The following is a 27,072-nucleotide window of genomic DNA, read 5'->3' on the forward strand; positions in this document are numbered from 1 at the left end:
GTCGCTGATAAAGTGTCCCGATTCGTTTCGTCGCCGTCGATGCTATCACTTTTTCTTGCTGATGCTGACAAGTACCCCAAACAAATGTGGTATAAAACAATTCTGCCGACCAATTGTCATTTATATATATATATAAATATATAAGCTGCTATCCCCAGCTATGGCTTATATATATTGTTTTGGAGCCCTCTGCACCGAGTTACTGGGCCATTTCTTTTCCTCAAAACAAAGACTGCTAACCGAAGACCACAAGCAGAAGAAAGTAGAGAATGCACTTGAGTGCATAAACAGCAAAATGGGCGTGCTAGATTAACAACCATGCAATCGCCTATGAAATGTCAAAATGGACCTGCCACTCCATTCCTCTCAGCCACTAATGCCAATCAGTCTTTGCTGATTAATGTGCTAAGCAGTTCAGCTTAGGTCTAATAATTTTTTTTATGTCTAGTTCATGTTCCACCTCAGCATTTGTCTGTCAGACTTTCTTGAGTTGATGGATGCGTCCAGTTGATGGATGTCCATTTGAGTGCTGGGAGCATCCAAGTGGCAGCAGTGCACATGTTAGACTGCGGTACACAAACTGAGTACCATAAAAAATTACAACGTGACAATGAAACCAGTTTATTGGACCAACAAACTATTTTACAATAAATAAAATCTCGGAACTGCCAGACTGCTCCAAAAAACACAATGCTGGCTGATGGAAAAATGGTTCAGTGTAAACAGTATAAGTCAGCAGAACTAGTCGAGAGAATAGGTGCATTCCATAATAAATAACAGATATTTCGCCTTCTCAAACTATTTTAGCTATTAATCTGAAAGCTTGCAAGGTTTCACAGTAACAAGATAATCTGAATTTTAGGTCCGGTAAGCCATGCCGTTGGGCAAATAAGCCCTCATTTGACATTACTTGAGTTTGCTACAAAGTACTCTGGAGGCAGAGTTGTACATTCTTCTTTTACGGGTGGGAGGAGAGCAACGGCATTTGTGAGATATGGTTACTGTGGCTTTTCCCCAGTTGCACATGCACAGGCTACACTAAAAAAGTACAGTGCTTAAAAATAAGAAAGTACACCTTCAAAACACTTCTTACATAAAACATTTCTGTATACAGCGATCACTGCTACTATGCTTTGCACAGTCAAGGACATCAGTGTACGTTGCTTGCGATTCAATACTCTGCTCGCATTTTAAAAGTCCCCTTATACAATGGTCACTGCTAAAATGCTTTGTACAGTGACGTACAGGGGCGATGGAAAAAAACGTGAACAGAGTGGTGCGAAGGCACTCCGCTGATCGCATTTCTTTTTATCATGCTTTTACTTCAGTGGTAGCAAAAAAAAACACTAGGGTCGTCCGTGATGTACTCTATAACAACTCTAGCGTCTTTTTTTTTCATAGCAAGGTAAAAGCGTGATCAAAAGAAATTCGAACAGTGGAGCTGATTAGCCGCCATTGTTCGCGTTTTTTTCCATTGTGAAAGTACATGGGTGTACGGTGCTTGAAAGCAACATACTACAAAGCAACATACTACACCTTTAACATGCTGCCTGCATTTTAAAAGTTACTACAACAGTCACGGTCACTACCCCTTTTCCACAGTTAAAGCTCTGGTTTGGGCTAGTTAGTTCATGTTTTGCTTCCCACAGACAAGGACAAGGGCGTATGTTGCTTAAAGGTAACAAATACACCTTCAACACACTGCTTGAATTTTAAAAGTAATTTATACAATGGCCACAGCCGCCATGATTTGCACAGTCAAGAACATAGAAGAAAGGCCTGAAACGTGTTGTTCAGCAACAGCCACAGACGGCAGGCCCTTTTGGCTGAAGGTTCATGGGCGCTGACTGCTTCGCTGATGGCACACGTGACCACATGCTTGATAAATATGATGGAGACTCTAAGTATGGTGCCCCAAAGCTGCTGATGTCTGGTGTCAACTGAAAGAAAGTTTGCAGGGGAGAAATGCATTCCAGTTCAAACCAAGTAACATTAACATTCACTTGACCAATTCTAACCGAAGTGGAACTGCACACACAACTCAGCAGCAGCGAGACCCATCGTTCCATCACTGCCTTCTGGCGCTCACAGAAAACTTAGATTTTTGCTCTCTTTCAGGAGAAAATGAAATGAGTGATAACTCTACCATGCCGCTTACAGGCAGGGGCTGGACTTTTCGGGTTTTATTTTTATGAAAATTCAGCACACTTCCTTCAGTGTGTAGTTCTAATGAATTTCTAGTTCTTTTCGGGAATTTTTATTTTTCAGCAATTAATGCGGTACTCCTGTGCTGTCAAAAGTCACTTCAAATTTATCCTGGCTGTTTTGTCAGCACAAGCAGCCGATTCATCTGCAATTAAAGTAAAAATGGTCACACTTACAGCTGTGCTCGTCGGATGAAATTAAAGGTATTAAAGAAAGGTAACAGAACTTTAATGATGGAGCTATATTAGGCAAAAGCACAGCTGCAGTTTAATTCTAAAAACTGGGTTCTCATGTTACCGCAGGGTTGCTGCGCTGGCATAAGCGAGAGGGTGGGCCACGACATCATGTGACCTGCGTGCTGGCGGCTACGGGGCAATTGCCCCCGAACCATCGCAGTAGCAAGAATATGACATTTCCATACGATACAAGTATAACTTTACGCCAGTGTCCTTATATACAGTGAAGAAGCATACTTAATGAAGTAACTGCTCCAAGCAAGCGATAAAAGGAAACAAAAGCACTCTGCTAGCAGAGTACAAAGAGATAGATCCTTCCAGTCTGCAGAGGCTTGTACAGTAACTGACCAATGCTCAAAATGCGCACTGCGACATTTTGCGCAACAGCACGACCATTTCATATACTTTCTCATTTTTTTTTGCCTTTTGAGTGAGTGTAAGTCTTATTTAAAAGTCAGCTAGCTGGGCATGCATATCAAGGGTACTAACCTTTTTTTTGGTTAAGACCAAAATTAAAAAATTAAATTCTATGTAATTTTACCAGTATTTCTCAGATTAAACCAAAAAGTCCCACCCGTACTTACAAATCATGCTTGATACCTGTAAAAGTATGTATTGAATAACACAGCTTAGTGCACTTGTTAACTGTGTCAAGACAACAGCAGAGGCCAGGCAGTTCAACAGTGCAGTTCATTGTTAAAGGGAACAGATGCTCAGCATCCAAGATGTGATTACCAATCAATCATTATGACCTGGTTACGATCATTCTACCCTCCATTACTTATTTCATGTGGCATTATTTGTGTTCAAGAATAAGCATTGCAAGTATTGTTCCAATCTTAACACAACAGCAAGGACTCCAACCCTACAATACCAGCTACATGTCTCCTGTCACCCAGGACAACAGCCTGGCTTACGCAAAAGACGCCCAGGGACTGAACAGAACGAGTTAGATCTTGAAAGTGAGCTTGGCAGGTAGTTTTATTGTGACAGCATTTGAACCCCCCCCCCCCCCCCCCCCTTCAGTCAGAAAAATCTGTTCATCTGTCCGTCTGAAGCCTCGGCAGGTGGCGGAGCGTAAAGAGGAATACCCTCTCCACTTTCAGAGAAGAGGGGGAGAGAGAGAGAAGTTGGATAAGGAACCTGAAAAGAGGGTGGCAGACAACGAGTGATGGGTGGGGAAGAGTTAAGTGAGGGTAGGGCATGTCACACAGTGATTGACAGACTGGATCACGGCACCCACTGGCACAGTCTGAACTTGTCGTGGCAGCAGCTTCTCCATCAAAGGGGAACACTAACGCTAACGCATGCTCTGCCACATCAATTGCATTGATCATCATACGTTTTTGTTCATTATGTGGCAAGCCCAACAAGTCTAAACAAACCTGGGTGGCCAGCCGATCTTCACGCCAGCGAGGAGGTGTCCTCAGTCACCGCTCCGCATGTTCAGGCCTGAAGCTCTGCACAAGACAAAGATCAGATAAAGGCCTGAAGGCTGGTTTGCAATCAGCAACAACAAATACAGTGGGTGCGTTCAAGGCTGGGGTTCACTCGGGCACTTGACAATAACTGAGCTTGCCCAGAAATTGTACGTAATCACTAACAGGCATTCCTCATAACTGGCCATATGGACAGTGGACCACACCATGCAGGCATTCTGCTTTGAAGGCCATATGCAAGATGCACCTTGTGGGCATCCCTCAACAGTTACAATAAAAGGTAAGGATTGCCGCATCATCGCAGGTGCCGTCACTGACCGTTTCAAGTGAGTAGCCGTTTTCTACAGGCACTCACAAAATGCAAGGCTAGTGTGTGTATTCCGAGCATCCTCAGTTTTGAAGTCCCTCTGACAGGCAGGAGCCAAAATAATACAAAAAGAGGGATGAGGGAATGCCTGCCCCAGCACGACTATCACAGTCCAATCAAAATAACTAAAGATAGAAAAAAAACAGAAGGCAATAAAAAGTCTTTAGAAAAAAGAAAGAGGCACAGTGTGCCTGCAGTGGAAGGTTAGAATGACAGCCAAGGGACACGCGCTTGATACTGATTTACGCCAGAAAAAGTTCACAGCCAGGTGGCATCATGCGAAAAAAAAGGAAAAAACATCTTGTAAATAACCTCCAAAGAAAACAAAAAAAAAACAGGTTATGGTCACACAATACAGCACCTTATAAAAAACAGAAGACAAGAAAATACAAAAGAGGAACTGCAGAAGGAAGGCAAAAAGTAAAAAGGACCGGGGGAAGAAGAAACGAAAAAAGCAGACAGAAGATAGAAAAAACAAGAAAATACAATTAGCTGCATCCATGCATACTTGATGGCAGACAGCAATTGGAATTTCATCACCTTTTCGGTGAATCAATGTTCTTGACAAAGTGGGATCAGTGCATGCAAGTATGGCAGCACTGCTACCAGTGTGGTTAGGCATCTTACGGGCTCATCGGTCGCTTAGAACCAAGGGTATCATTATAATCCACACAAATGCTTCCTTATTCTTTTTCGTTCTCGCTGCATAGTTGTGGCTTTGTCAATTGGCTCTGTTCTCTGGTTCATCAGTGATGCTAGTCTAAAACGTACAGTTCACAGGCCAATCGAAGTGCATCCATTGCTCCTTCTTGACGGCAACAAATTCTCATAACAGTGCCTTTTCTCACTGGCTGCAGCTGTCAAAGAGCACAAATACACGCACGGTCTACTAACATTAATAAGAAATAGCCTTGACACCATCACAGCAAAAATTAAATGCACTAATAACATCAGCCTGCATCAAGTACAAACTTCTTTTGCACTACCCATTTCGATGATTTTTGTTTGTGTTTCATTTGTTGCTGACAGTGCACAAGAAGTGCTGGTTTGCTTTGAGCACAGTTCTTGCGAAATGATGCAGACTGTAAAGATAACACATCATTGATGTCTGGTTTACACGACTCACTGCCTTCAAAAGTTTGCAGCCAAGGAGGGCAAAGTAAGCACACACTGACAGTGGGCTGGCTCCAGAATTCTTATATTTCTATCCTTAAGAGGGACATTGGCTCATTTCACAATGTTCAGCCTCCCCACAAGTGCACTGCAGGAGCAACTGACCTTTAGACCTCTCAGAAAGCTCGAGCAATCGCCTGACCTAGCATCGTGACAGTGCCTAGTATAACACTCCCGGTTCCGCCACAGCTTGGCCCAGCGATGCCACTTAACCATCTCATAAATTCATCAGTAATACCACTGTCACGCGGGGCCTTTCGACTGTGACTGCATCAATCTGAACCGAACACAATGCAGATCTGGCGTTTCTACACAGCGAATTCGATTGTGATCAAGGCCGACCCTGCTTGGCCTCAAGCCAGCTCCTTGAAGAGTAATCGAGCTTTCCGATCTCAATCGAGGGACTACTACCCATGTGCTCACGAAACAATTGAATGCAAAACAATAATAAAATGTAAAGAAAGATACTTATTTATACTAAAAAAAAAAGCTATCAAATTGTAATATAGCTTTTCATTTTAGTATTTAGTCTGGCTTGGTTTCCAAAAGTGCATTCATACTCTCAACACCACGTGGCTGCCTGTGCAACAACAAAGAAGAATGCAGGTGTGAACACAGCAACGATGCTCATGGGTAGGTAATATGGTATTTTGCATGTGTTCCGTCATGAAGTGTTATATTTTTTTGCTTTAACTTAAATCTGAACCAATTTGTTTGCTACGCTTTGTAGCGTGGCCGCGGCTGGCACAGGACATAGTTAATTGGAGAGATATGGAAGAAGCGTTTGCTCTCTTGGGCAAATTGGGCATACTCAGGCTGATGATAATGATCAGCATGCAGCGTCAGCTGGCATTTAGTAGGCCAGCTCGGTGACTGGGATTCCGTGGAAGTGTGTAACAACACTGTATGTCGAGTGCGTTAAAGACTTCGCTTGGGATTGTGCTCAATCAGGATTGCAAGTGTCCACGCAAACATGGCAAAGAATTGCCGTTAGGCAGGATTAAGAGACCATCTAGCATCGAAATTTTCAGCATCTTTGGTAGTCGTCTCGTATTTTTTCTTTTCATTTTTATTTCGCAGTTAGGTAGTACTCTGATCCACACACATATATATCTTCTAGTTTTCAAATAAACAACGCATGTCTTTATCTGACACTGCTTGCCAACCCTGTTACGATGCATTATTTCTAGCAAAAACACTATAAAAAAACAGCAAAAAAAGCGATGAATAGCTGAAGCAAGTACAACAAGCGGCAAATGAAACATGAACAAAAGAACTGAAGTGGTAAAACAAAAGCACCAGCATATTAGCTCCTGGAGAGTAAATACAAATGAGATTGATTACCAGTTCTAAAAGTCAGTGTCCGCACCTTTAAACTGAAATTACGCTCTGCGAATATTGATGTTCCCCCGGCTAAGAGCTAATTTTGATGTCTTTGGTTCATATGTCTTGTTAGTGTTTCATTGGTCGCTAGTGGTACCACCAGGCATGACACAAGAGCAGTTTAGTGGCCTGTGGAAGTCCAGGGCACACTGCCTGAAGCCAAGGAGCGTTTTTAGTGCATATGCAGTGCCAAAATGTACTGCGATATTTATAAGTCAAGCTGCAACAATGTTGCATATTTTGACCAGGCTACAAGAGAGGCTAACATGAAGCAGAAAATTCTAAAATCTTTACAAATATGCCTATAACCACACAAGGCACAGCTGTACCACTGAGTCCTTGTATTTGTTTTCATGCTCATCAACCTTCAACTATGAATGGATTTCAGCTACTTCCAGTAAGGCTCAAGTGGCAAGTCTTTTCAGCTCATCACATGCTTCTGACTGGCACTTAACGTGCACATACTTCACCTAGAGCATCCAAGTTACGTATGTACCGGGCGACTAGCACAACAGGCACTGCAGTAGCCATGATGCGCATGCTAAGGTTATGTTATTGTGAGTAATGTTCTGTGCTGTAGTACTAGTTTAGGCAATTATAATGCACTAACAGGGCATGAGGCCATGTGGTCCTACGAGGGCTTAGTTTTTAGACAAATGGTAATGCATGTTTGGTGACCAAAAGCAGCCCTGCGACCCGTCTCGTTACGGAATCTTGTTTTCAAAAGAGAAACATTTGATTCTACTGGACCACGAATGCAAGCCTTTGACATTTACGCTCTCAGTGTATTATTCTGAAATAGAGAAACTATGCAAAATGCCTTAAAGTGTGAAGTGCACAATTTGCAGCTTTGTGTATGTGTGTAAGCGGTTTTATTAAAATAATAATAAAAAGGAAGGATAAGATTTTTGCTAGCCCGGCATCTGCCATGGATACTAAAGCACCTGAGCTGGGGCAGCGGAAATGAGGGATAGCAGGTAGAATGGAGAAATGAAATGAAAGAGGTGAGGGGACAGGAAGAGAGGATAGGGGGAGAGGTAATATACACAAACTATTTACACAATAATAAATGTACCAGATCTGTTTTTTCCACTTTTCAACAAGTGGAGAAAACCAGCCCAGTGCAGAGAAGACATAAAATAAAATCTTATACAACTTGTACAGCTTCTGTTTCAGCCACTGCGGAAGATATTTCAACAAAAGAGTGGCACTAACTGTTAGTGTGATACGGTACGAGGGATTCAACGCGCCAACACTGCACACAGGCTTCAGGAGATGCCATAGTGGACGGCTATGGAATAGTTTTCACCACATGGGAATCTTTAATGTGCACTGACATCGCATAGAACACAGGCGCCTTGTCTGAACTCATGGGCTGCAAATTTTGAGTTTCGCCTCTATATAAATGCGGCTGCTGCAGGCTGAATTTGATCACGCGACACTGGGCTTTGCAGCCGAACGCCACTGAGCACGCCTTAATCAGCTGATCGAGCAACTAGCAGGAATAATCCACCCTGCCATGTGAGACGCTGGAACGAGAACCAAAAGCGCGGCGTTCAGGAAGCTTTCGACGTAGACAGTGGTTGTGATAAACAAGAGCTTTGTGCGCCCTGAACTGGGAGGGGCCCTTAGCCTAGGACTCCTATGGCCTTAGCTGTTTACTGCGCCCGCTGAACCAGCTGTCTTTGGTCTTCAAACCTTCAGCTGGATAGCACGACCTCCCACTGCTCAGGTTGTAGGTTTGGGATTTTCGGCGCGGCCTGCATCATTTGGCAAGCCGATGCACTGTGGTAGAGTGTAGGGTGTTCCCCGCATAGCTAGCATGTGTGTTTAGGTATAATGCCGGGTGTATGTGGTGTAAGAGGCTGATGTATGTGCATGCGCTCGTCTGTAGACAGTGCTTAGTAGTAAGAACACGCCCAGTTTCGCAGCGATCGCAAACATGTCACTGCTCCTAGCAAGATCGTAGAATGGCAGTAGCAAGGAAACCGCACAGATGCAGCAGCGCCAGAAGACAGTTCAGTTTCAACGTGCAAGCACTGACCCAGTTTGTGACGTTGGAAGGTGACCTGACGCGCAGCTCCTTGATGAGACTGGCCAGGGCCTCAGGATTGGCGCCGTTCTCGCACAGGCGGACGCATAGCGCCAGCGAGTGCGCGTCCAGTCCGGTATTGAGCAGCTGGGACATCTCCAGCAACACTGCGACGGACGAATTTCGGAGAAACCATTATTCTCGTTAAGCATACACACACAAATACAGCAATGCGCAGCTAACAAGGGCTCAACGCACCGTCAAATGTTTCCTTCACAGCGCTCCGTCGTTCATCATTGGGAGCTGCCATCTTTCGCTGCAAAGCCGGTCAGGAGCCAGAGGCCAAGTCGAGATGAAGAAAAAAAATCATTTTTGGTTTTCTTTTATAAATTAAATTTGTGCTCAGCTTCTGTTTTATTTCTCCATTAAATCTACTTAGCAGTTTCGTTAGCATTGTTAACGTTCTAGTTTTTAGCGGCCTTTCAGAGGTGGAAACAACAGCACAAGTCCGTGTCACTCATCTCCACTAGGCGGAGGGGTCGTTCAATCCTAGCAAAAAAAAAAAAAACATTGAGCTTGAAACGTGATTTTCATTGGCCTTGCCTTTGAACACGCGCAATGCGATTGGCCACTTCAAAAGAGGGATCTGCAGCATGTGGTATTTGCGTCTAAGGTCGGCGGCGTCTTTAAATGGCCTAGCACGGTGCATGGCGCAACAATAGATGCGACTCTCGTTGGCACACGCCCGCTTTTGGCGGCAGTTGGTTTAATTCGATCGTATGCAGTCGCTCGTGAACGAATACCAGCAATCCAGAAAGAAGACGTGCCGCTCCAGCACGTCAGATGCGCGAGCTAGTCAGATTTTCACTGCGGACTACCGTGCCGCTAGCATGAACCTTTCTGCGGCTTGGTGACATCGCTGCGCTCCGAGCACCCTCGGGCTGTGCATCGCCGGAGCACTTCGGGGATTTGGACAGCTGAGAGGACTGCTGTGCGTTGCTGCATCTCGCAGCTTTCCAATGACTGAATCCACGCATTCTTATGCACGGTAAGTTTGACCGTACCCTGCGGTTACAGTTGTGATCGTAGATCGGGACGGTGAACTGCAGCTTCTATCGCCTTGCCGCACAGTGGAAAGTCCTTACAGTGTAAGGTGATTACCATGCTTAGATGATTTTCTGTGGAGCACGGTAAATCTCTATTTTTTTTTTTAAGGTCTGCATGTCACCCTCTCCCTCTCGAACATTTCAAACTGCCTTGATCGATGATAGCCTTGATCTCCTACCTCTGAATTTAAAAATGCCGTTTTTACTCGTTTTTGCGCTCAAGATCTGTCGTCTTCTAGTCTCTGCCTGAAAGTGCAGCGCACGAATTCGCCCTGAGGCCATGCAGTGCACGTTACAGTGCCGTCCCGACATGGCTTCCCGGATGCGAGGCTGGAGCGTCGTCTCAAAGAGCCGGCGTTTTATCGCACATTTCGACACAGGCGCCTTGCAGAGAACGGAATTACGCCGAAGAAAAAAACAAAACAACGATAGCTACTTAAGCGTAAACTACAAGAAAACCGTTGCGTGAAAGGATTGATGGATACAATTAAGACTGATCACTACCGGTCACACGTGTATTTATTTTTTCCTGCTGCCTGAAATTGGTTTAAAAAGCCCAGTTAAGTGAGGAGTTACATCTAATCAAGAAACGAAGGAGCGTGCGACACAGCCGTTGGCAATGAATTGAGTGTTTCAGCATGCGCATGAAATGTATTTATGTGTACCCTCGTACCAGAATAAATCTCAGTTGTTATTGCGCGCTTGTCCTGTGTCCCCCGTTCCAGTTGTCGTTTTTGTTAGTGTGTAGCGCGTTATTCACACGAAAAGCACATTATGTACAGCTCTTATGTGTAATTGATAGCTGCTGCTGGATCATTATTCGAGGTTTATGGCAATCGTTGTCGGCGTTATGGGATGTGCAAAAACGAGAGATCCTCCCTTTTTTCTTACTTAGGTAAGAGCAAAGTGTGCAGAATATTATTCAGTCGGGTGAGCTGGACTAGGGAATGAGTGCCATCGAGGATATGCAGCCTTTGTCAAAGTGCAGTCCTAAGCTTTAGAGGGTGAGTTCCTCTCGCCTTTTAGAGTATAAAGATTAAAGAAAAAAAGGTTATTATTATCGTCATTGTAAAGTTGACGGTTCAGAATGAGCCACAGCTCAAGGCTCAGGTATGAACCTGGTGAGCTGCATACTTTTGACAAGGGCTGTACAATATCTGCAAGCATGCAATCAGGTAAACCTGCCTTCCTGCTTCTATGAGGGAGTGCATTTGTTGGGATTTCTAGTCACAAAGGCAGGGTGCTATCACACTCAATACGGCTTGCAACACGCTGGAGTCAACCAACTAAAGTTTCTACTTTGTAGTAAATCAGTGCATCTTCAAACACAATACGAAACTTGCAAAAACGTTGAGTGTAGCCTTTTCTTTGCACCAACGGCTAATTGCAAAGATTTAAAGCGCTCAGTTGGGTTCGCAATGCTTCGAAAACTGAGCTCCTACTTCACCTTTTGCGTTGCAGCTCATATTGAGTGTGATTGTACATAGTGTTGTTTCACATCAGGCGAGGGCGAGGAACAGAGTTCCTTTGCTGCTCCTCACACTAAGCTACTTCCTTTACTAGTCAGAAAGCTGGAAACGCAACAAGAGCTATCAAATGCCCTGCCAATGTAGATGCCAGAGAAAAAATTTAATACTCAGTTTTTCAGTGTGTTATGTGCTCATTTATTAGTGAAGTCTTCAAAAACTCGTCTTGCTATGCTCTTCATAACTCAGGTTTTCGCTGGACTGCGCATTAATGTGTAAGGCTGTCGTGAATTAAGTTGAGCATTGGGTTGCCTTGATCTCTCTACTGCGTGTTTTGTGCCTTGGTTTTTACATAATGAGCCAAGTACCCTTAGGCTTTGGGCATGTTTTTTTTTTTTTTGTGACGATATCTTAGAAGAACCTGTAGCACGCCATGGAATTCTTCTACTTAACATGAGGTCGTATGTTTGGGCCTAGGATTGGTATTGTGTTATGATGGAGGCAACATGCATAAGTGCCCTTGCATAGAGACTTTGGCTTATATTAAACATCCCAAAATGGGTGAAATAGATCCACACTTCGTTAGTATGTCATCCCTCATAGCCGCTTACTCAGCTGTTGCAAGCAAAAATTTATCTGTTATGGCTGTGAAAAAAAACAAAAAACCTAACAGGGAAGTCGATAAATTTCAGCACGTGGCTGTTTTTGCAGTATGCATTTAAAAATGGTGTTAAAATTTTCATTAGTATGTTTTGCAGTACGATTATTTTTTAAAATACTTGCATTTAGTGGCTAAAAATTTGTGCTGAGTGAGTGCCCTTCCATAGAACTGAGCGAACAGTTCAAAAAATCTGGTCCACTCACGTTTATAGTCAACTCCACTCGGGACAATCCTGGCACCCTATTTTACCTTGGCTCTGCTTCTATTTCTTGGACACTGTTCATCATTACTGGTCTTGCTAAGCTTAGTGGTGATGTGAAAGTTATCCTGACCCCTCACTGACAACGGCAGTCCGAGATTTCGTCAGCGAGGCGCATAAAAATTGGCCATCGTGCCAAAGGCAGGCATGTTAGTGGAATTTGTACAACGGTGTGTGTGCTAGCTCTAAATGATCAGTTGGCTCAACTGTAATTCAAGGGGACAGTGTCAAGGCGATAGCAGACTGCGATAGCTGGTCAAAGTACTCATGCTGGTATAAGTTAACAGAGCAGAATATTGGCTTCTGAAAGCTATCATGCATGTCCTAGTGGAAAACAAGAAGAATTCGGTGCAATCAAGAAACTGCACAAGCAGTCGGTACAAGCTTGCCATTACCATAATAGCTCCCAATTTCCTTTAGGCATCGTGCAAATGAAGTTAGGAAGCTTTAACATGCTCCGTTTACTTTCCTCTGCACAAGTGCATAATTGATTTAAGTCTAGGAACATACGCCACTGTCAGCACTACATCACTAGTGGCTAGTGAATTTTCTTATCTGGCGCACAACACCATGACGTCATGTGGTATACTTATGCATACACATGTGAAGTAATGCAGGTCAAAGCCTTATGTTCACATTTTTCATTGTTTTTACTGCTTCACATGCAAAGATCATGCATATTTGTACCTCTTTCAACCGTATATGTACAACATGCAGTTAGGCTGGCGGATGAGATTTAAGAAGTTTGCAGGGTGCAGCTGGCACAGGGCTCCCATCTGGAGAGATGTGGGAGAGGGGCTTTTGTCCTGCGATGGTCACAGTTAGGCTGATGATGGTGATGAACTGCATAATAAATGTAGTTGTGAGAAATGCTTCTGTTGTACTTCCATCTCTTTCTTGTGGTAAGTGTTCACATGCTAAAAGTAATGCTGTTTCTGGCCCCTTTTGGCAGTGGCATCCGTGATGAAGGCAGTTCTTCCACTGGCCCTGCCTCCCCCATGGGCCGGAGCAGTGCAATGGCCAGTGTGGCTCTGCTATCAACACCTGGTGGCAGCAGTGGCAGCAGCACCAACCCTTTTGATGTTGAGCCTGAGCAGCTGACCCAGCCATCCTGCTCCCCATCCATGTTCCTCTCGAGGAGCCGGCGAACACCTGGTTCGGTATGCTTGAACCGGTTACACTTTTGCGTGCCTTTTCTTTATTTTCAATGCGATAGCATTAGAGACCACATTGCTCAAAAATGGCGGTGTGTGCCATGAAATTTGCTGACTGGTCGAGAGAGGTCACGTGACCTTGCGACGTCATCACCACCCACCCACCAGATTGTGAGTAACCTGACCGCCGTGGCACGTGGGAATTAAATTGATGATTGCTCGAGACGGTTCACGCAACCTTGTGACACTATCAAAACCTTCCCACCGTGACAGGTGGCAAATGGGTCACCACATTGATAGGTCACATGACCTTGGGACCTCGTCTGCTGATCCAGCTGTGTAATCGAAGTGGACCAGTTGAGTTCTGGCAAGTTTCTAAGGAGCTGCCCCAAGTGCATAAAAAATGACATAACACGAAAGTAGCAACAATGGGGATTTTAATGCTATCGCATTCCACAATTAAGGTGCGTTAAGTGTCCCCCCCCCCCCCCCCCAACTAAATTCCAAGGGAAGGCAAGTGCAGCAGGGAGTGGCAAAGAGTTAGGTGGCCGTATGAAGTTTGCCGGGTTAGGGTGACTGCAGCTGGCACAGGACAGGGTTAATTTGACAGATATGGGACAGTCCTTTGCCCTGCAATGGGCATAGTCAGGCTGATGATGATGTTGAAGACTTGAAGAAGTGTCTCCCAAGATTTTTTTTGCATGTGCCGACTCAGTGTTATCTTATGGGCCGGTTAGAACACCACGATGTTCACCAGATTTTTTTCTTCTTTGCGAACCTTGCAGCACATTCTCGAACAGTTATAACTGTACTGTCCCATCTCTAATCTGTGCCTGCTTAAGCATGAACGAACTATATTGCCAAAGGAACGAGAGCGTCACCTAACACTGCATCTTTGCTTGACATTCAGGCATTGTAAATATGCCCACCGGACTGCATTACTGCATGGCCAGTGGTTGAGATAAGTCGCCAGCCGTGGACTTCTTTTTTTTTTGGAACATAATCATAAACCATAACAAGCAGTAGAAACTTCCGAAAGAGTAAGTGATCACTCACGTTTTGTGCCTTCCGGTTGCTGCCACTGATTGGGAAAGCATATTAAAACATGGTCCAAACAAGTCACAGGTCCTTCTTACTTAACTTGTCACTGGCTACAGCCAGCAGTTCTCAATGGAAGAGGTAGCCCAAGGAGTAGACGGATAAATAACCATTGCATTAGAATTGCGCGTTTGAAGGTCACAGAAAGAAAGATTTGTTCACACCTGAGTAAAAACTCGAGCAGAGGGCATGTTTGTTGTTTTAAAGAATGTATAAAGAAAGTTGAATAATGAAATTAACGCAGCACAGAATTAATTTTTTTTGTAAAATAAGTAATGATCCAGGCAAATTATGACATGAGCACTGAAATGTCTAACAATAAAAAAACTCACAGGACGGTTACGACTGTGCAACGTGAGATTCAGCGGATAGCTGTTTAGGCATTTCGTTTTGGGGATATGTTCCTGGCACACTGGTGTTAGTGGTCAAGTGATGCTCCCCTGCACTGGCAGGCGGCTGTTGCAAACAGAGCCACCCGTAGGCTTATGCGACCCAGGTTGACTGGCACTACCAGTGGGTGCTAGCGCACCCACTTGTTACGCCGACACCCGACACCGACAGTGGTGGACAACTATGACACAGAAGCCAGGGACGGGTGCCTAACAGATATCACTCTAAAACAATGTCCTGTTCTAACTATAGCTACATATGTATTTGCCATATTGGAGATAATGGAGCAACTGCTTTACATACTAATTTTGTTGGCAGTGCTTTGTAGGATGTGAGCGAAGTTCTTATTTGCATGAATGGAAATGTTAGCAAGGCAAAAATAATGATGCAACTCCATTTGATAGCATAAAAAATGAGAAAAATAATCATGTATACGATATATTTCTTGCTACAGCCAGAACGTTTTTCAAAATGAAATTACTGAGCTCAAATTTTTCCCAGCAGTCAGTGTACTATGCGTTTACCAACTTACCTACAACATTGCTGCCTTTAGAGATATCAATAACTTAAGACCAATTACAATTTTGCCTGTTTATCAATATTATTTAAGGGAGGCATGAAATTTTTTGAAGTTTTTATTAATGTACATACTGCAGACCATGGTTAGGTCCAAGAAGGACGGGCACTGTACAGAATGTGTAAATCAGAAAAATCACATGCCAGCTTGCAGCTTACAAAAAAAAAAGAACATATGCATTCAGTTACAAAGCATGGCTCGTGTCAGACAGGTCAATGTTGGTCCGTGGGGGACAGAGAGTTCCAGTCCGCTATTGTGTGGGGAAAAAAGAATTTGAACAGATTTGTGCGTGTGAAGTATGGTGCTAACAGGTCCATAAATATTATAATATAGTTTGCACTCAGCTTGGGTTTCAAAATTGCAAATTGTTCGGAGAAGCTTTACTTGGCGTTAAGTATGACGTAATTTGCACATAATTTAGTCGGGACAAATAACGGCAAAACTGAACATTTATTGAAACTTCGCAATGGCTAATGGGGCACAGCTTCTGCAGCTCAGGATAGTTAATTTGTTAATTTACTTACTAAGGTATTTAACTTGACATGCTGTAGCAGACTATTTAAAATTTTCAATAGATGCAATGTGTGCAGAGTTTTCCCCAAATTAGGAGGCATTTGAGAAACCCACTTCATTTCACTAAAGTGACATTCTACCCTCCTGATGACATGGATGTTTGTTTTATTTCTTTCCTGACTGCAGTCATGCTCCCTTAGCTGGTATGTAGAACACTGCCGGTGCTTATGCTAGGCTATTTTGTGCATGACTGTATACTAATCTCTTACAACCAAATACTCTCATTACTGAGTATGTTATGTTCTTTTGTAAGTTACTGAACTCAAGCAAGAAAGGAAGGAGAAATGTCTTGTTGAGTGGTCCTAGGAAGGCCTATCTTTGGAATGCCTGTATTGAAAACTAAAAATCCTTGCGTTTCGTTCAAGGATGGTCTGTTAAAACCAATCATTCGGCTGTTGAAACCAAAGCCAAAACAGCATTACAGAAAAATTTGGTTGTAAATTATTTAGGAGTCGTAGGTGAGTACCACATGATGATTTTGCATAGTAGTATCTTACACATCATTCTGGAGAAAAAACATGCCTCCAAAATAAGATGTCTATGCTCCTTTAATGTATGTTGCAACCTGCAGGTTGAAGAGCTCTCTGAAACCGGCACTGGTAACAGATATCCTCTTTAGATGAATTCATGCTAAATATCAGGGTGAATAGCCGAAAGAGATGAGTACCTAAGCAGTTAGATTTGCTATGTGGCTCATGCCTCGCTTGTGCTCTGTGATCATAGTTTGGAGAATGCAGGCTTTGCTTGATTGGCATATCTGATAGTTCTCGTGACTCATTATGACAGATTGGTGTGTAACACACTGCACAAAAGGCCACAAGAAAGCGTTTGGTATCAGCTGGAGGGCCAAAGTACTGGTCAACCTGGCTGCAGTCCTTCCTATCGACTGCAAGTTTGTTTGCCGCTGGTCATGTGAACCAGCATCTGCAGTCACGGACAAAAGTTTGCGGAATGCACATTCGGAAAAAAAAAAAAAATTATTTCTGTGTTGCCTGGCTAGTCAGTCAGTTGGTATCCTTCCAGCAGACACAGCACATTTATCTTTTTGGGATTCATTGCTTTTCATTTGCCTGTTTTACTAGTCCACGCAGGAATAAGTTTTTTCCTCAATCCCATGTCCTGAAAACTTTTGCCCATGAATGTAGAAATCATTTCAGGCTTGTCTCGCACAAAAGATACAAAGCCAAAGCATTTGTGTTCCATAGAGGCGAGCACAGTACAGTAAAAGCATGCTAAAGGGGCCCAGAAGAATATGAAGAGAGTATATAATCTCGCTCAACAAGTATCTTCTCTCGTCATCAACACCTGAGCCAAATACACTTCTACATGCAGCAGAGAACCCACAATCGCGCACTAAAGTTGGCGAGGCTTTTCCGGTGACTTCTTCATGTTCGCGCCCTTCTTCATCGCACGCTCCTGGGTAATTTTGTTTAGAAATGGCTATTGGTTAGATTCTCTCAGGCATTGGGCACCTACCATTGCTGCAGCCAGCCAGCCGCGTCACCTCGGCATATCAAGGAGCTTCTCCACTTCCGGGGAATTCCTGCAATGGGGCTGACGGTGGAGCACCAACTTTTGAGCATGCAAAAAGTGATGAGATGAGAGGAAAAGATGCCAAGATGCTGAAATTAAAATGTTGACTACAGATAATGCAGCTTTTACAAAACGTATTAAAGGAATCTTTCCTGGAGGCTATTTGTGAAGCAGCATCTTTAACATCCCAGGAATAATCGAACCTTTATTGAGAGCTCCAAAGTTCTACCCCCCGTTAATTTATAATTCTGGATAATTCGAACAGCCGGTGTGGTCCTGGCGTGAGACACTCGCTAATTCAGGCGCTACGCGTCTCGAACCTTAATTTCCACGGCTTCTCGAGGGGAGGTCTCGTGGCAAGCAACAGGCAAAATAGCCCTACCTGAATTGCGTGCTGCATAGTTTCCCTTCCCACCTCTGACATCTGTGCAGCAGCAGGCGTTACGAAAAACGGATGGCCCAGTCTCCAAGAATAGTTCTACTACTTAGTCTCAGTTTCGCTTTCCTGACTTTTGTGCCAGGCCGTGACGACGACGGCTATCGGCCACGCATCTCCCGCGCATTTGCCAACCAACCCAGCTCACCTGCGCGCCGTTGGCACAGATTGGCACCACTGCGCCTTTCTCTGGCTTTCATCCGCGTGGTTCTTGGAGTGTGCAGAGACTGTGCACTCGTCACGTGCAGTTCGCTCTTTGTGCACTCAAGCTTCTTCACTCGCGATGCAACAGCTTTTGGAGGGTTCTCCGCTGCTGCGTTGCACTGTGAAGAGTGCTGCAGAAGCCTTTAACGCGACAGTGTTAAGGGCCCCATTCATCAGAAAACCCCGCATTGGCGGCGTGAGCGAAAAATCCTCAGAGAAGTAGGTAATCCACCTGCCACCTAGGTGACATGACCTTGTGACTTCATCACACCCTGCCCACTGTGGTAAGTGGCAGTTAAAGTAATAATTAGTCGCGAAAAGCTGCCTAGGAAGAGCAGCCCGAGTCTTACAAGCCCCACCAGTGGCTGTGTTTGAAACAGCCACCTGCCGGGTCAGCGGCGGACCGCTTAATCGCTGCAGCACTACGCGAGGAGTGGTATAAGGACTCCCAGTGGTCTATGAATGTAGAGTAGAGAATGATCAATTCTGCATATATGAGCATTAACCCATCAGCTGCCGCGTCATACCCTTAAGATGGAGCGCGCGCTGCGGTATGTGGCAACTGCCTTTATGAAGTTAGCGCGCAGATCAGAACGGGTGCGGTGGTGGCGGCTACATAGAGCCATGCAGATGTAGAATTGCCAGCTGTGTGGCATCAGGTTGCATTACACCGCAGCACGAGGCGACTGCATTCACGAAGTGACTAGGCATGCCTGCGCCTTCTCACACGTAAGCAGTCATAAGTGCCTCTGCCGACTTTTCGAGGAAAAATCTTCATAGAGTAATCAAGAGTCTCTACTCAACTCGTACTGCAAATAAAAACACTTTAAAGAATGTTGGCTGTCCTATGGTTGACAAAAGAACCATTACAAAGTACGGCTTCGACCAATCAATACGGAGCCGCCGCAGTGGCTGAGTGGTTATGGCGCTCGGCTGCTGGCCCGAAAAACGCGGGTTCGATCCCGGCCGCGGCAGTCGAATTTCGATGGAGGCGAAATTCTAGAGGCCCGTGTACTGTGCGATGTCAGTGCACGTTAAAGAACTCCAGGTGGTCGAAATTCCCGGAGCCCTTCACTACGGCATCTCTCATAGCCTGAGTCGCTTTGGGACATTAAACCCCCATAAACCAACCAAACCGATCAATACGGATTCAAAGCAACTGGAGGAAAATCGTTTCTTTTATTTTCTTTTTGCATTCCTCTGTGCAAGTGTGCAGCTCAAAAAGCTGACATGTGTTGAATTGAGCATTTCTCTCAAACGATGCATGCCATTCATGCCAGGGTTTGGGATTGTCTCACTACAGTGTAGAACCAGTCAGTCGTGGACTGTTGTGGTGCAGAATTTGTGACTCACTCACTGGTTCCCTGTTTGTCTCTGCTGCACTGTGGGCCCTCATTTAGTTCAGGCATGAAAACTGGAACATATTAGCAGTCACTCCTAGAACGTCTAATTGAGAGCTTAAAGTCTTGCTTACTTTTTAACATTGGAAACAAACTTCAAGAAAGATTGACTGGTGGGCACCTCAATGCGTAGTTTTTCAAAGTGACATATCAACTTGCCCATCAGTCAAGCCCTTTGAATTTCATTCCTAGTAATTCGAGCCCTTCTTACTGCTTTTATGTCACTCATGTGTGCCGTTTTGAACACTGCGAGACATCTAAGTGCAGAACTGGCACGGAGTGATGAGCTGCGTTTTTTGTTTGCAGCGTCGTTCATTCCGGTGGTCGATCGAGCAGTTGGCTGGCCTGTTTCCAGCAAACATCGATGAACGTGAACCGAGCATTCCGCAACCTACCAGGTATGGCCAGAGACCTGTTTTCTGTGCCTTTGTGCTTCTTTTTTTCCTCTTGACGCTTTGGGAACTTATTGACCCAACCAGGTTGAGCACTTAGGCGCTGGCCAATGATATGACTGCAGTCTTCAACCTCACAGTTGTGGGCAGATGGGCAAATTGGAAGCATTCTTTTTACCTGTGTATTGTCTGTTCCAGCTGTTTCACAACTTCGGGAAGCTTGCCTCAGTTTTATTGTAGTCAACCTTCAAAAACAGTGAAGTGCCCGGTTCAGTAAGGGAGAAAGAAAGCGTACTAGGAAACCAGGGAAATGGGCATCAGTTAGCAGGAAAGGAGAAGGCTCTGTTCAGGCTCAGGCAAGAGGTGATCACTGTCGTGGCCCTGCATTTGACCCGACAACTTCACATTAAACTGCAGACAGTACAGCTGGTTAGGCAAACGAGGGGGATAGCGGTAACAATAGGAGACTAGAAGGGATCAGAGTGGGTTAGGGACTAAACGAGAGTAGAAAAATAAATATGCATGAGTATGGACAGGGCATGCAATGCGAAGGCAAGGTAATCGTTAAGGGTAACTGACTGCATTCCAAGAGAGGGCAAGCACAGCAGGGGTCGGCAGAGTAAGGTGGGCGGATGAGATTTAAGAAACTTGCAGGGGTACGGTGGCCGCAGCTGGCAAAGGACAGGGTTCACTGGAGCTCGGCAAAAGGGGCTGTTATCACGCATTTAGGCTGGTCACGTTCATTGTCCAATTGGTCACGCACCTTTATCCGAATGGAAATTTTGTTTGCATTCTGGCTTAGACGGCAGACGCCAAAACACTCTGCAGCTACAAGTGCCCTGCACTGCGGCCAGAGCTGGAGGTGTGATATTATTCTGGGGTTTTGCTATGCAGGAGTGATGCCCTGTATGAGGAACAATCCCAGCAGGCCATTGAGATGTTCTTCTCGCGGCACGAGATCGTCCCCTCCCCATGGGAGCCCACTGGGAAAGTCAAGGGACACCTGCTCAACTCCAATGGTGCGATTCAGCAAGCTGGCTAATGTTGTATGTCCGGATTATTTACTTGCTGAGGAGTACTTCAGCCTCGTTGCAAACAATTATGGAAGTTGGTTCAGTGAAAGATGTAGGTACAGGTATGTGTAGGGATGCATGGCCAAGCATTGATTTAAAGGGGTGCTAAGGGATAAATTTAAGTTGGCGTGTATTGATAGGTTACCGGGCCCAAATGGTGAAGTCGGCACTTTCACTGAAAGCAGAACCTTCAAGGGGTGAGACTAGTCTCAGAAAAACATTTTTAGTAAATAAATTTCAGCAAAATTTGTGCAGCCAAATCTCTTAAAGGCTGGTCACAAAAAACTTTGCGTAACATATTACATAATTCGCAGCCGCCGTGGTGGCTCAGTGGTTATGGTGCTCGGCTGCTGATCCGAAAGTCACGGGTTTGATCCCGTCCGCGGCGGTTGAATTTCGATGGAGGCGAAATTCTAGAGGCCCGTGTACTGTGTGATGTCAGTGCACGTTAAAGAACCCCAGGTGGTCGAAATTTATCCAGCCCTTCACTATGGCGTCCCTAATAGCCTGAGTCGCTTTGGGACGTTAAACCCCATAAACCATAAACCATACATAAGTTCTCAAGGAATTGATTTAAGTGAAATTAAGAGACATACCATATTTACTCATGTAGCGAACCCAATCGCATACCCCCCGCCCCCAATTGAGAATTTTTTTTAAAGTGTCACTGTTTCTTAGCAGATTCCTCAGTTTCACGCTGTCCACAGTGAAGGCCTTGGTAGTGCACCAAAATGCTGCATGCCGATGAAATCATGGTATGTTTATGTTTTGGCGAGAGCTCCTGTTGGGATGGCATGCTCGGTGATTGGGGCAGAGCGCGAAGAAGCTGTGCGCTGTTGACGAGCACTGGCAGCGGTGGCTTGCTTGGCATGCTGCTTCGTGCCCTGCCGCGCCACTGTATGCTTAGAAAGTCGCCGAGCACTCGAGCATTCGAGAGGACCGTAGCAGTTTAAACCAGAATGCTATAAAACATCCCTTGCACTGAAATGCTATGGAGGAAGCAGAACCTTCAGACACCCAAGCGATTTGGCGAGCTCAAGATAGGGAGCGAAAATGCCTAGCCCCTCCCACACCGCAGCTAACACTTAAACATTCACATCGCACTCTCGTAACCATCCTGCAAGTTATTTTAACTTCGCATAAAAAAACGTGCATTCGAACTTCAGGGCTGGTGTTAAGCATGTTTGCTTTATCTTACTGTGATTGGCCGGCACTGTCGACTATCACAAAATCATCGAATCATTCCGCGATACAGCAAACGCTTTTTGAAGCAAACGATGCTAAACACTGGCAACACAAATTTGGCTGACCGCATGCTTCTTTTGGTGTTAAATAGACGGGTGGGCAGGCGGGCAGATATATAATGTGAAATTTCGACTCCCGGGAAAAAAATCTGTCAACTTTTTTTTTTTCCCCGTCTAATGGATCCTCCCTGCAAATTGATATAACCTTTGTTGTTAAAAGAGTGGGTTCATTACCTGTGTAAATATTGTATATGGAATCAACACACAAAAGACACTACATGTTCCCAGCCGCATGCACTATTGCTGCTGCAGGCCAGTTTTCTAAAAGCTACAACAGCCTCAAGTGCTTTTTTTTATGTCAGTTTGTGAAGCTAGATCTCGTCACTCGCCTCTTTCTGACTGCATTTATGGAGCCGCTGGCATGCCTGGCATTATCAGTTTGAATCCGAACACGGGAAAAGGTGCTCAACCTCGACCTGCAGGTTTTTCAGTGATAAATTGTGTTTTGCTTCCAAACACATTCCACATTTTGCAGAAAACAAATTAAACGAAGCTGTGTTTAGTGTTTCATTAAAGGCATCCAGACAATTTCTAGTGTGGCAGCACTACTAGGCACATTTTCGATTTTGGGCATACATACTGTCGGTTGGTGCAACAATGCATTTTTGCTTTACTCCGCCACGCATCACAGATCCGCACAAACTCTTGCGGTCTAGAGTATATGTACATCCCTGAAAAGAGCCGCCGCGGTGGCTGAGTGGCTACGGCGCTCGGCTGCCGGCCCGAAAGACGCAGGCTCGATCCCGGCCGCGGCAGTCGAATTTCGATGGAGGCGAAATTCTAGAGGCCCGTGTACTGTGCGATGTCAGTGCACGTTAAAGAACCCCAGGTGGTCGAAATTTATCCAGCCCTTCACTATGGCGTCTCTCATAGCCTGAGTCGCTTTGGGACGTTAAACCCCCATAAACCAAACCAAACCATACATCCCTGAAGCCTGCTCTGTGGCAAGTGGCCCACCTGCCCACCGGGTTGTGTACACCCAGGTGAAGGCCTTAAGGTAAATGCCTTCAGGGTAAAGGCCTTTAGGGCAAAGGCTTTTAGCGCATAAGGAACTTAAGGGCCCATCGTAACTAATGCTACTGCACGACATTCCGCGCTTAGGCATGCTAAATTGTCTGCTATTTTGTAGCAATAGCTACACTACGCTAGCACTTCGAGCCTTCAGTGTGACACCCCTTGAGCTGCGTGGCCGCCCCTGAGCTCGTGGCGGCGCCGTGGCTGGTCACGTGGTGTGTAGCAGCTGCCGGCAGCGCGGCGTGCCGGCGAAATTGAGTGGGGGAGGAGTGTAGAGGGGGGAGAGAGTGAATGCAAGCCCAGGGACGAAGATGAAAAAGGAACGCTCAGCGAAACGCAGCGGCGAAAGATTTACTTTGCAATTCGACTGAGCGAGTTCCGCTCGGCCAGCTGTAGCTATCGCGTCACTCCAGGTTTAAACAGGGCTAAACCACACCCATGTTTTCAGTAAGGATGTCATGAGTTTCAGTCGCTGCCGGGAATGTTTTGAAGTCCAATTCTCTCGGTTATAAATGTGTCTTTGGCTGTTGGAAATACTTCAGGATACGCAGAATGAGCCAAAAAATTAGTTTTTACAGCAAACAGTAATTGAATTAAGTTGACCTCAGTGTCTGTTTAAGTAGTTTGGGAAGAGAGCCTTGCAAGGAAAGTCACTCAAGGCATGGCAATTAGTACATAACTTTCAAGGCATAAACACATTCTGTGCTAATGCAATGATTGTTTCCTCGTGATATTTTGCTAATACTGAGCTTAGCTTAACAAAGCTGATTTCACTGTCATTATCGAATACTGCTGGCTGCTTATTACAGAGCACACTTCGGTGATTAATCTCTTGTTACACCTTACGTAGCGAAAATTAGGTTATACATATGGTGGCACACACTGTTGGTGTGTTCGTGCTTGAGCACAAAACAGCATATCTTCTCAATGGAATGCATGAGAAAATTACAAACACTGAGGCGTGCTCTATAATATTGTTACGTGGCGGCCAGCCGAAGAAAGAGATACGATGATCGATGGCAATGAGATGATTTAATGGCTGCTGGCCTAGCACGAGCGCTCCAAACCACGCCACTGCACAGTTCGTTGTTTTCTTCGTCACACTACCCGAGGCCACCAAGCAATCGTCCCGATCGGTGACCAAGAGACGCGCGAGGTGGTTACGGGCTTAAGAGGATGGTTGGACAGAAACGAGAAAGGGGTGAGGTGCTGGCCGCCACGTTGAATGAGGTGGCTGAATGATTCCTGGTCTTGAAGCTTCCCGGCCGCAGGTCGCCAAGAGCCGACGGTCGAGGCCCCAGGATGCGCTGAATGGCCTGGGCAGAGGAACGAATACCTGTGCTACACGGGTGCTTCGAATGCCTTCAAACCGAATGTCATTCAGCTCGACTGCCGAACTTACGCTGCTACACGAAATTTTTCGACGGCATTCGGTTCAGACGCCATTCGAGTTGACGGAGCTCCGCGGAGACATTCCAGATTTTGGAATGCCTTTGAAACGCAAACACAGCCCTAACCGACCAATAGGCGTTGCCGCCTCCATCGCTTCGCCCTGCCCACAGACAGCCGCGCGACTGCTTTCGGCTCTCATGGCTGCTCATTTTGATACCCGCTGCTCGCTTTTTCCTGCTTTTTGCTTAGAAAATAGCTCATGTTATGTCTACGTAAGTGCTTGAAGGTAATAGTACACCAATGAACATTTACCGCATGGGTATGAAATTTCTCCAGCAGTGCGCCGATGAGGACGGCTGCACTCATACTGTTTAAATCGCTGCCTACAAACAGTTAGCGCTCGTTTTCATGACATAAAACGCACTCTGCGCTTTAGTTCTATTAAATAAGCTCATCTCTTTTGTACCAGTTGCACCCGTGCTTGTTAACGCAGTGCGACAATCTGTGGGCGGAAGCGCCTATACGATCGCTCGCCTGAGAAACACTTGACAGCCGGGCTGCTGACATCGCCTACGACCGGCGCTTGTCGCTAATTGTCCCGACTTCCTCCGACACCATCAGTAGTTTATTTTAAACTGCTTTATTCAGAAGTATGATTGGTGACCATTCGCGGTAATTGAAACATCTTAACTTGTTATCCACAAAATAGCAACGGCAACGATTGCTGCTGGCCGTAAAGCAGTGCTCGGCGGTCTGGGTTACACCGGCTCTTCCCGTTCATCGTATGCGCGCCCTGCGATGTGAGCAATAGTTGATTTCAGATCACTGTTGTCAAAACTACACTCGTTGATCATTTGCATTCGCTAAAACTTGTGAATTCGCTCTTCACAACCGCCGAATTCACAGACGTAACCCTGCGGATTCACTAGGCCTAGTCGCCGCGGAAGGGAAGGAAGTCGCTGCCGATTAAAATTAATTTGGCAAGCGCTTATAGCTGGTGATTGTTCGAGTGTGCACATGTGAAATATACCCGTTAGTTTCGCTTGTTAACAATACGTATAAGGTAGAAGGGCGAATATATTCACACCAATGCCTCATCAGCGTGTTTTCGCCCAGCCGCCGGCCTGCCGAGGACATGAAGGCTGACCGTCCGCCGTTCGGATTCGTCGGTGCCGTTGGCCTCAAAAACTTGTCCCACTACAGTAAAACCTCGTTAATTCGAACTCGAGGGGGACCGGAAAATTGTTCGAATTAAGCGGAGTTTGAATTAACGAGCGGGCGCTAAAAAAAGCGGCCATCACGCCCGGCAGCACGGGCCGAAGCTAAAACAGGCATATCTGAGATCGTTATCTCTTACTACGCGCTACTACACATTTGCGGCGGGCGATTGCGCGAATTAAAATCATAGAGCCCGAATGTCGAAGGAAATAAAGTTAATTTGTTTATGCGGTTGGAGCTAACATCAAAATGCATTCGCGTAAGCAGCAAGCCTAATGATTAAATATGGCACTATGCTTCAAAAACATGTTTATTAACAGCAGATTGGCAAAGCATATCAAAGAGAAAAATAATCGGTGATGCGCATTTGTTTTCGTTTTCTTTGCCGTGACTCGACAAGCATCGTCTGCAACTTGCCCAACAGCTCCAACGCAGCGTCCGAATTATCATCGGCGGAGAAGCCAGATCGAGTGCTGACGCTGTTTCACATGCACTCGGGGGTGGCAATGGATCGTCGCCTCCGTCGGACTCGTCGTCGCTGTCAGCTGTGCTCGCCGCGCCCGAGTTGTGCGGCATCTGGTCACCGCAGGCCGCTTCAATAATCTCGGCATCGCTTAACGGCCCCGATGTCTCCACGCCGCTGTCAACGTCTACAAAGCTCTGGAAGTCAACACCCTCCGATAAAGCAGCGTAGGCAGGGTGCAGCGCGACGGAGTCATCACACTGAGCATCCAGCTCTGCCGTGCTGCAGGCTTCTGGGCCTTCAATGAAGCCGCACTTTCGATAACAGTTCGCGACTGTGTCCGCCTTGACAGCATTCCACGATGTTGCCAGCATGTGGCAGACTCCGAGGAGATTGACGTCGTACGATTTGCCGCTGTCCATACACACAAGAATCCGCTCTAGGAGGTGGCGCCTGTACAGTGTTTTGAGGTTTTTAATAACCCCAAGGTCCATAGGCTGCAGCACAGCCGTAGTGTTTTTCGG

At 45.6% G+C, this 27,072-nt stretch overlaps 2 protein-coding genes across 4 annotated transcripts in view; one reads left to right on the forward strand and one right to left on the reverse strand.

Moving 5' to 3' along the window:
- Positions 1-605: 605 nt before the first annotated feature.
- Mzt1 (Mitotic spindle organizing protein 1) lies at positions 606-9,241 on the reverse strand. Of its 2 annotated transcripts, none has more exons than XR_013309663.1 (4): positions 9,094-9,241; positions 8,848-9,002; positions 3,507-3,901; positions 606-3,193 (listed from the first exon to the last, which is right to left on the reverse strand). XR_013309663.1 is itself a non-coding variant. In XM_077642781.1 (4 exons), exons 1-3 carry the CDS (start codon positions 9,143-9,145, stop codon positions 3,872-3,874), a joined length of 237 nt encoding a protein of 78 aa, XP_077498907.1. In that variant the 5' UTR covers positions 9,146-9,241; the 3' UTR covers positions 606-1,940; positions 3,827-3,871. The 2 variants fall into 2 exon arrangements, 1 of the variants encoding a protein (XP_077498907.1); XM_077642781.1 differs by having other exon boundaries at positions 606-1,940; positions 3,827-3,901.
- Positions 9,242-13,275: 4,034 nt separating this feature from the next.
- Positions 13,276-27,072, forward strand: part of LOC144111324 (protein aurora borealis-like) — a 38,568-nt gene continuing 24,771 nt past the window's right edge. For both annotated transcript variants that reach the window (XM_077644588.1, XM_077644590.1), the window contains exons 1-3: positions 13,276-13,487; positions 19,999-20,090; positions 20,979-21,103. In XM_077644588.1, coding sequence (XP_077500714.1) covers positions 13,326-13,487; positions 19,999-20,090; positions 20,979-21,103 — 379 coding nt within the window. In that variant the 5' untranslated portion in view covers positions 13,276-13,325. The remainder of the gene's footprint in view (positions 13,488-19,998; positions 20,091-20,978; positions 21,104-27,072) is intronic.

This window comes from Amblyomma americanum, chromosome 11, assembly GCF_052857255.1.
Source record: "Amblyomma americanum isolate KBUSLIRL-KWMA chromosome 11, ASM5285725v1, whole genome shotgun sequence".
NCBI lineage: Eukaryota > Metazoa > Arthropoda > Arachnida > Ixodida > Ixodidae > Amblyomma > Amblyomma americanum.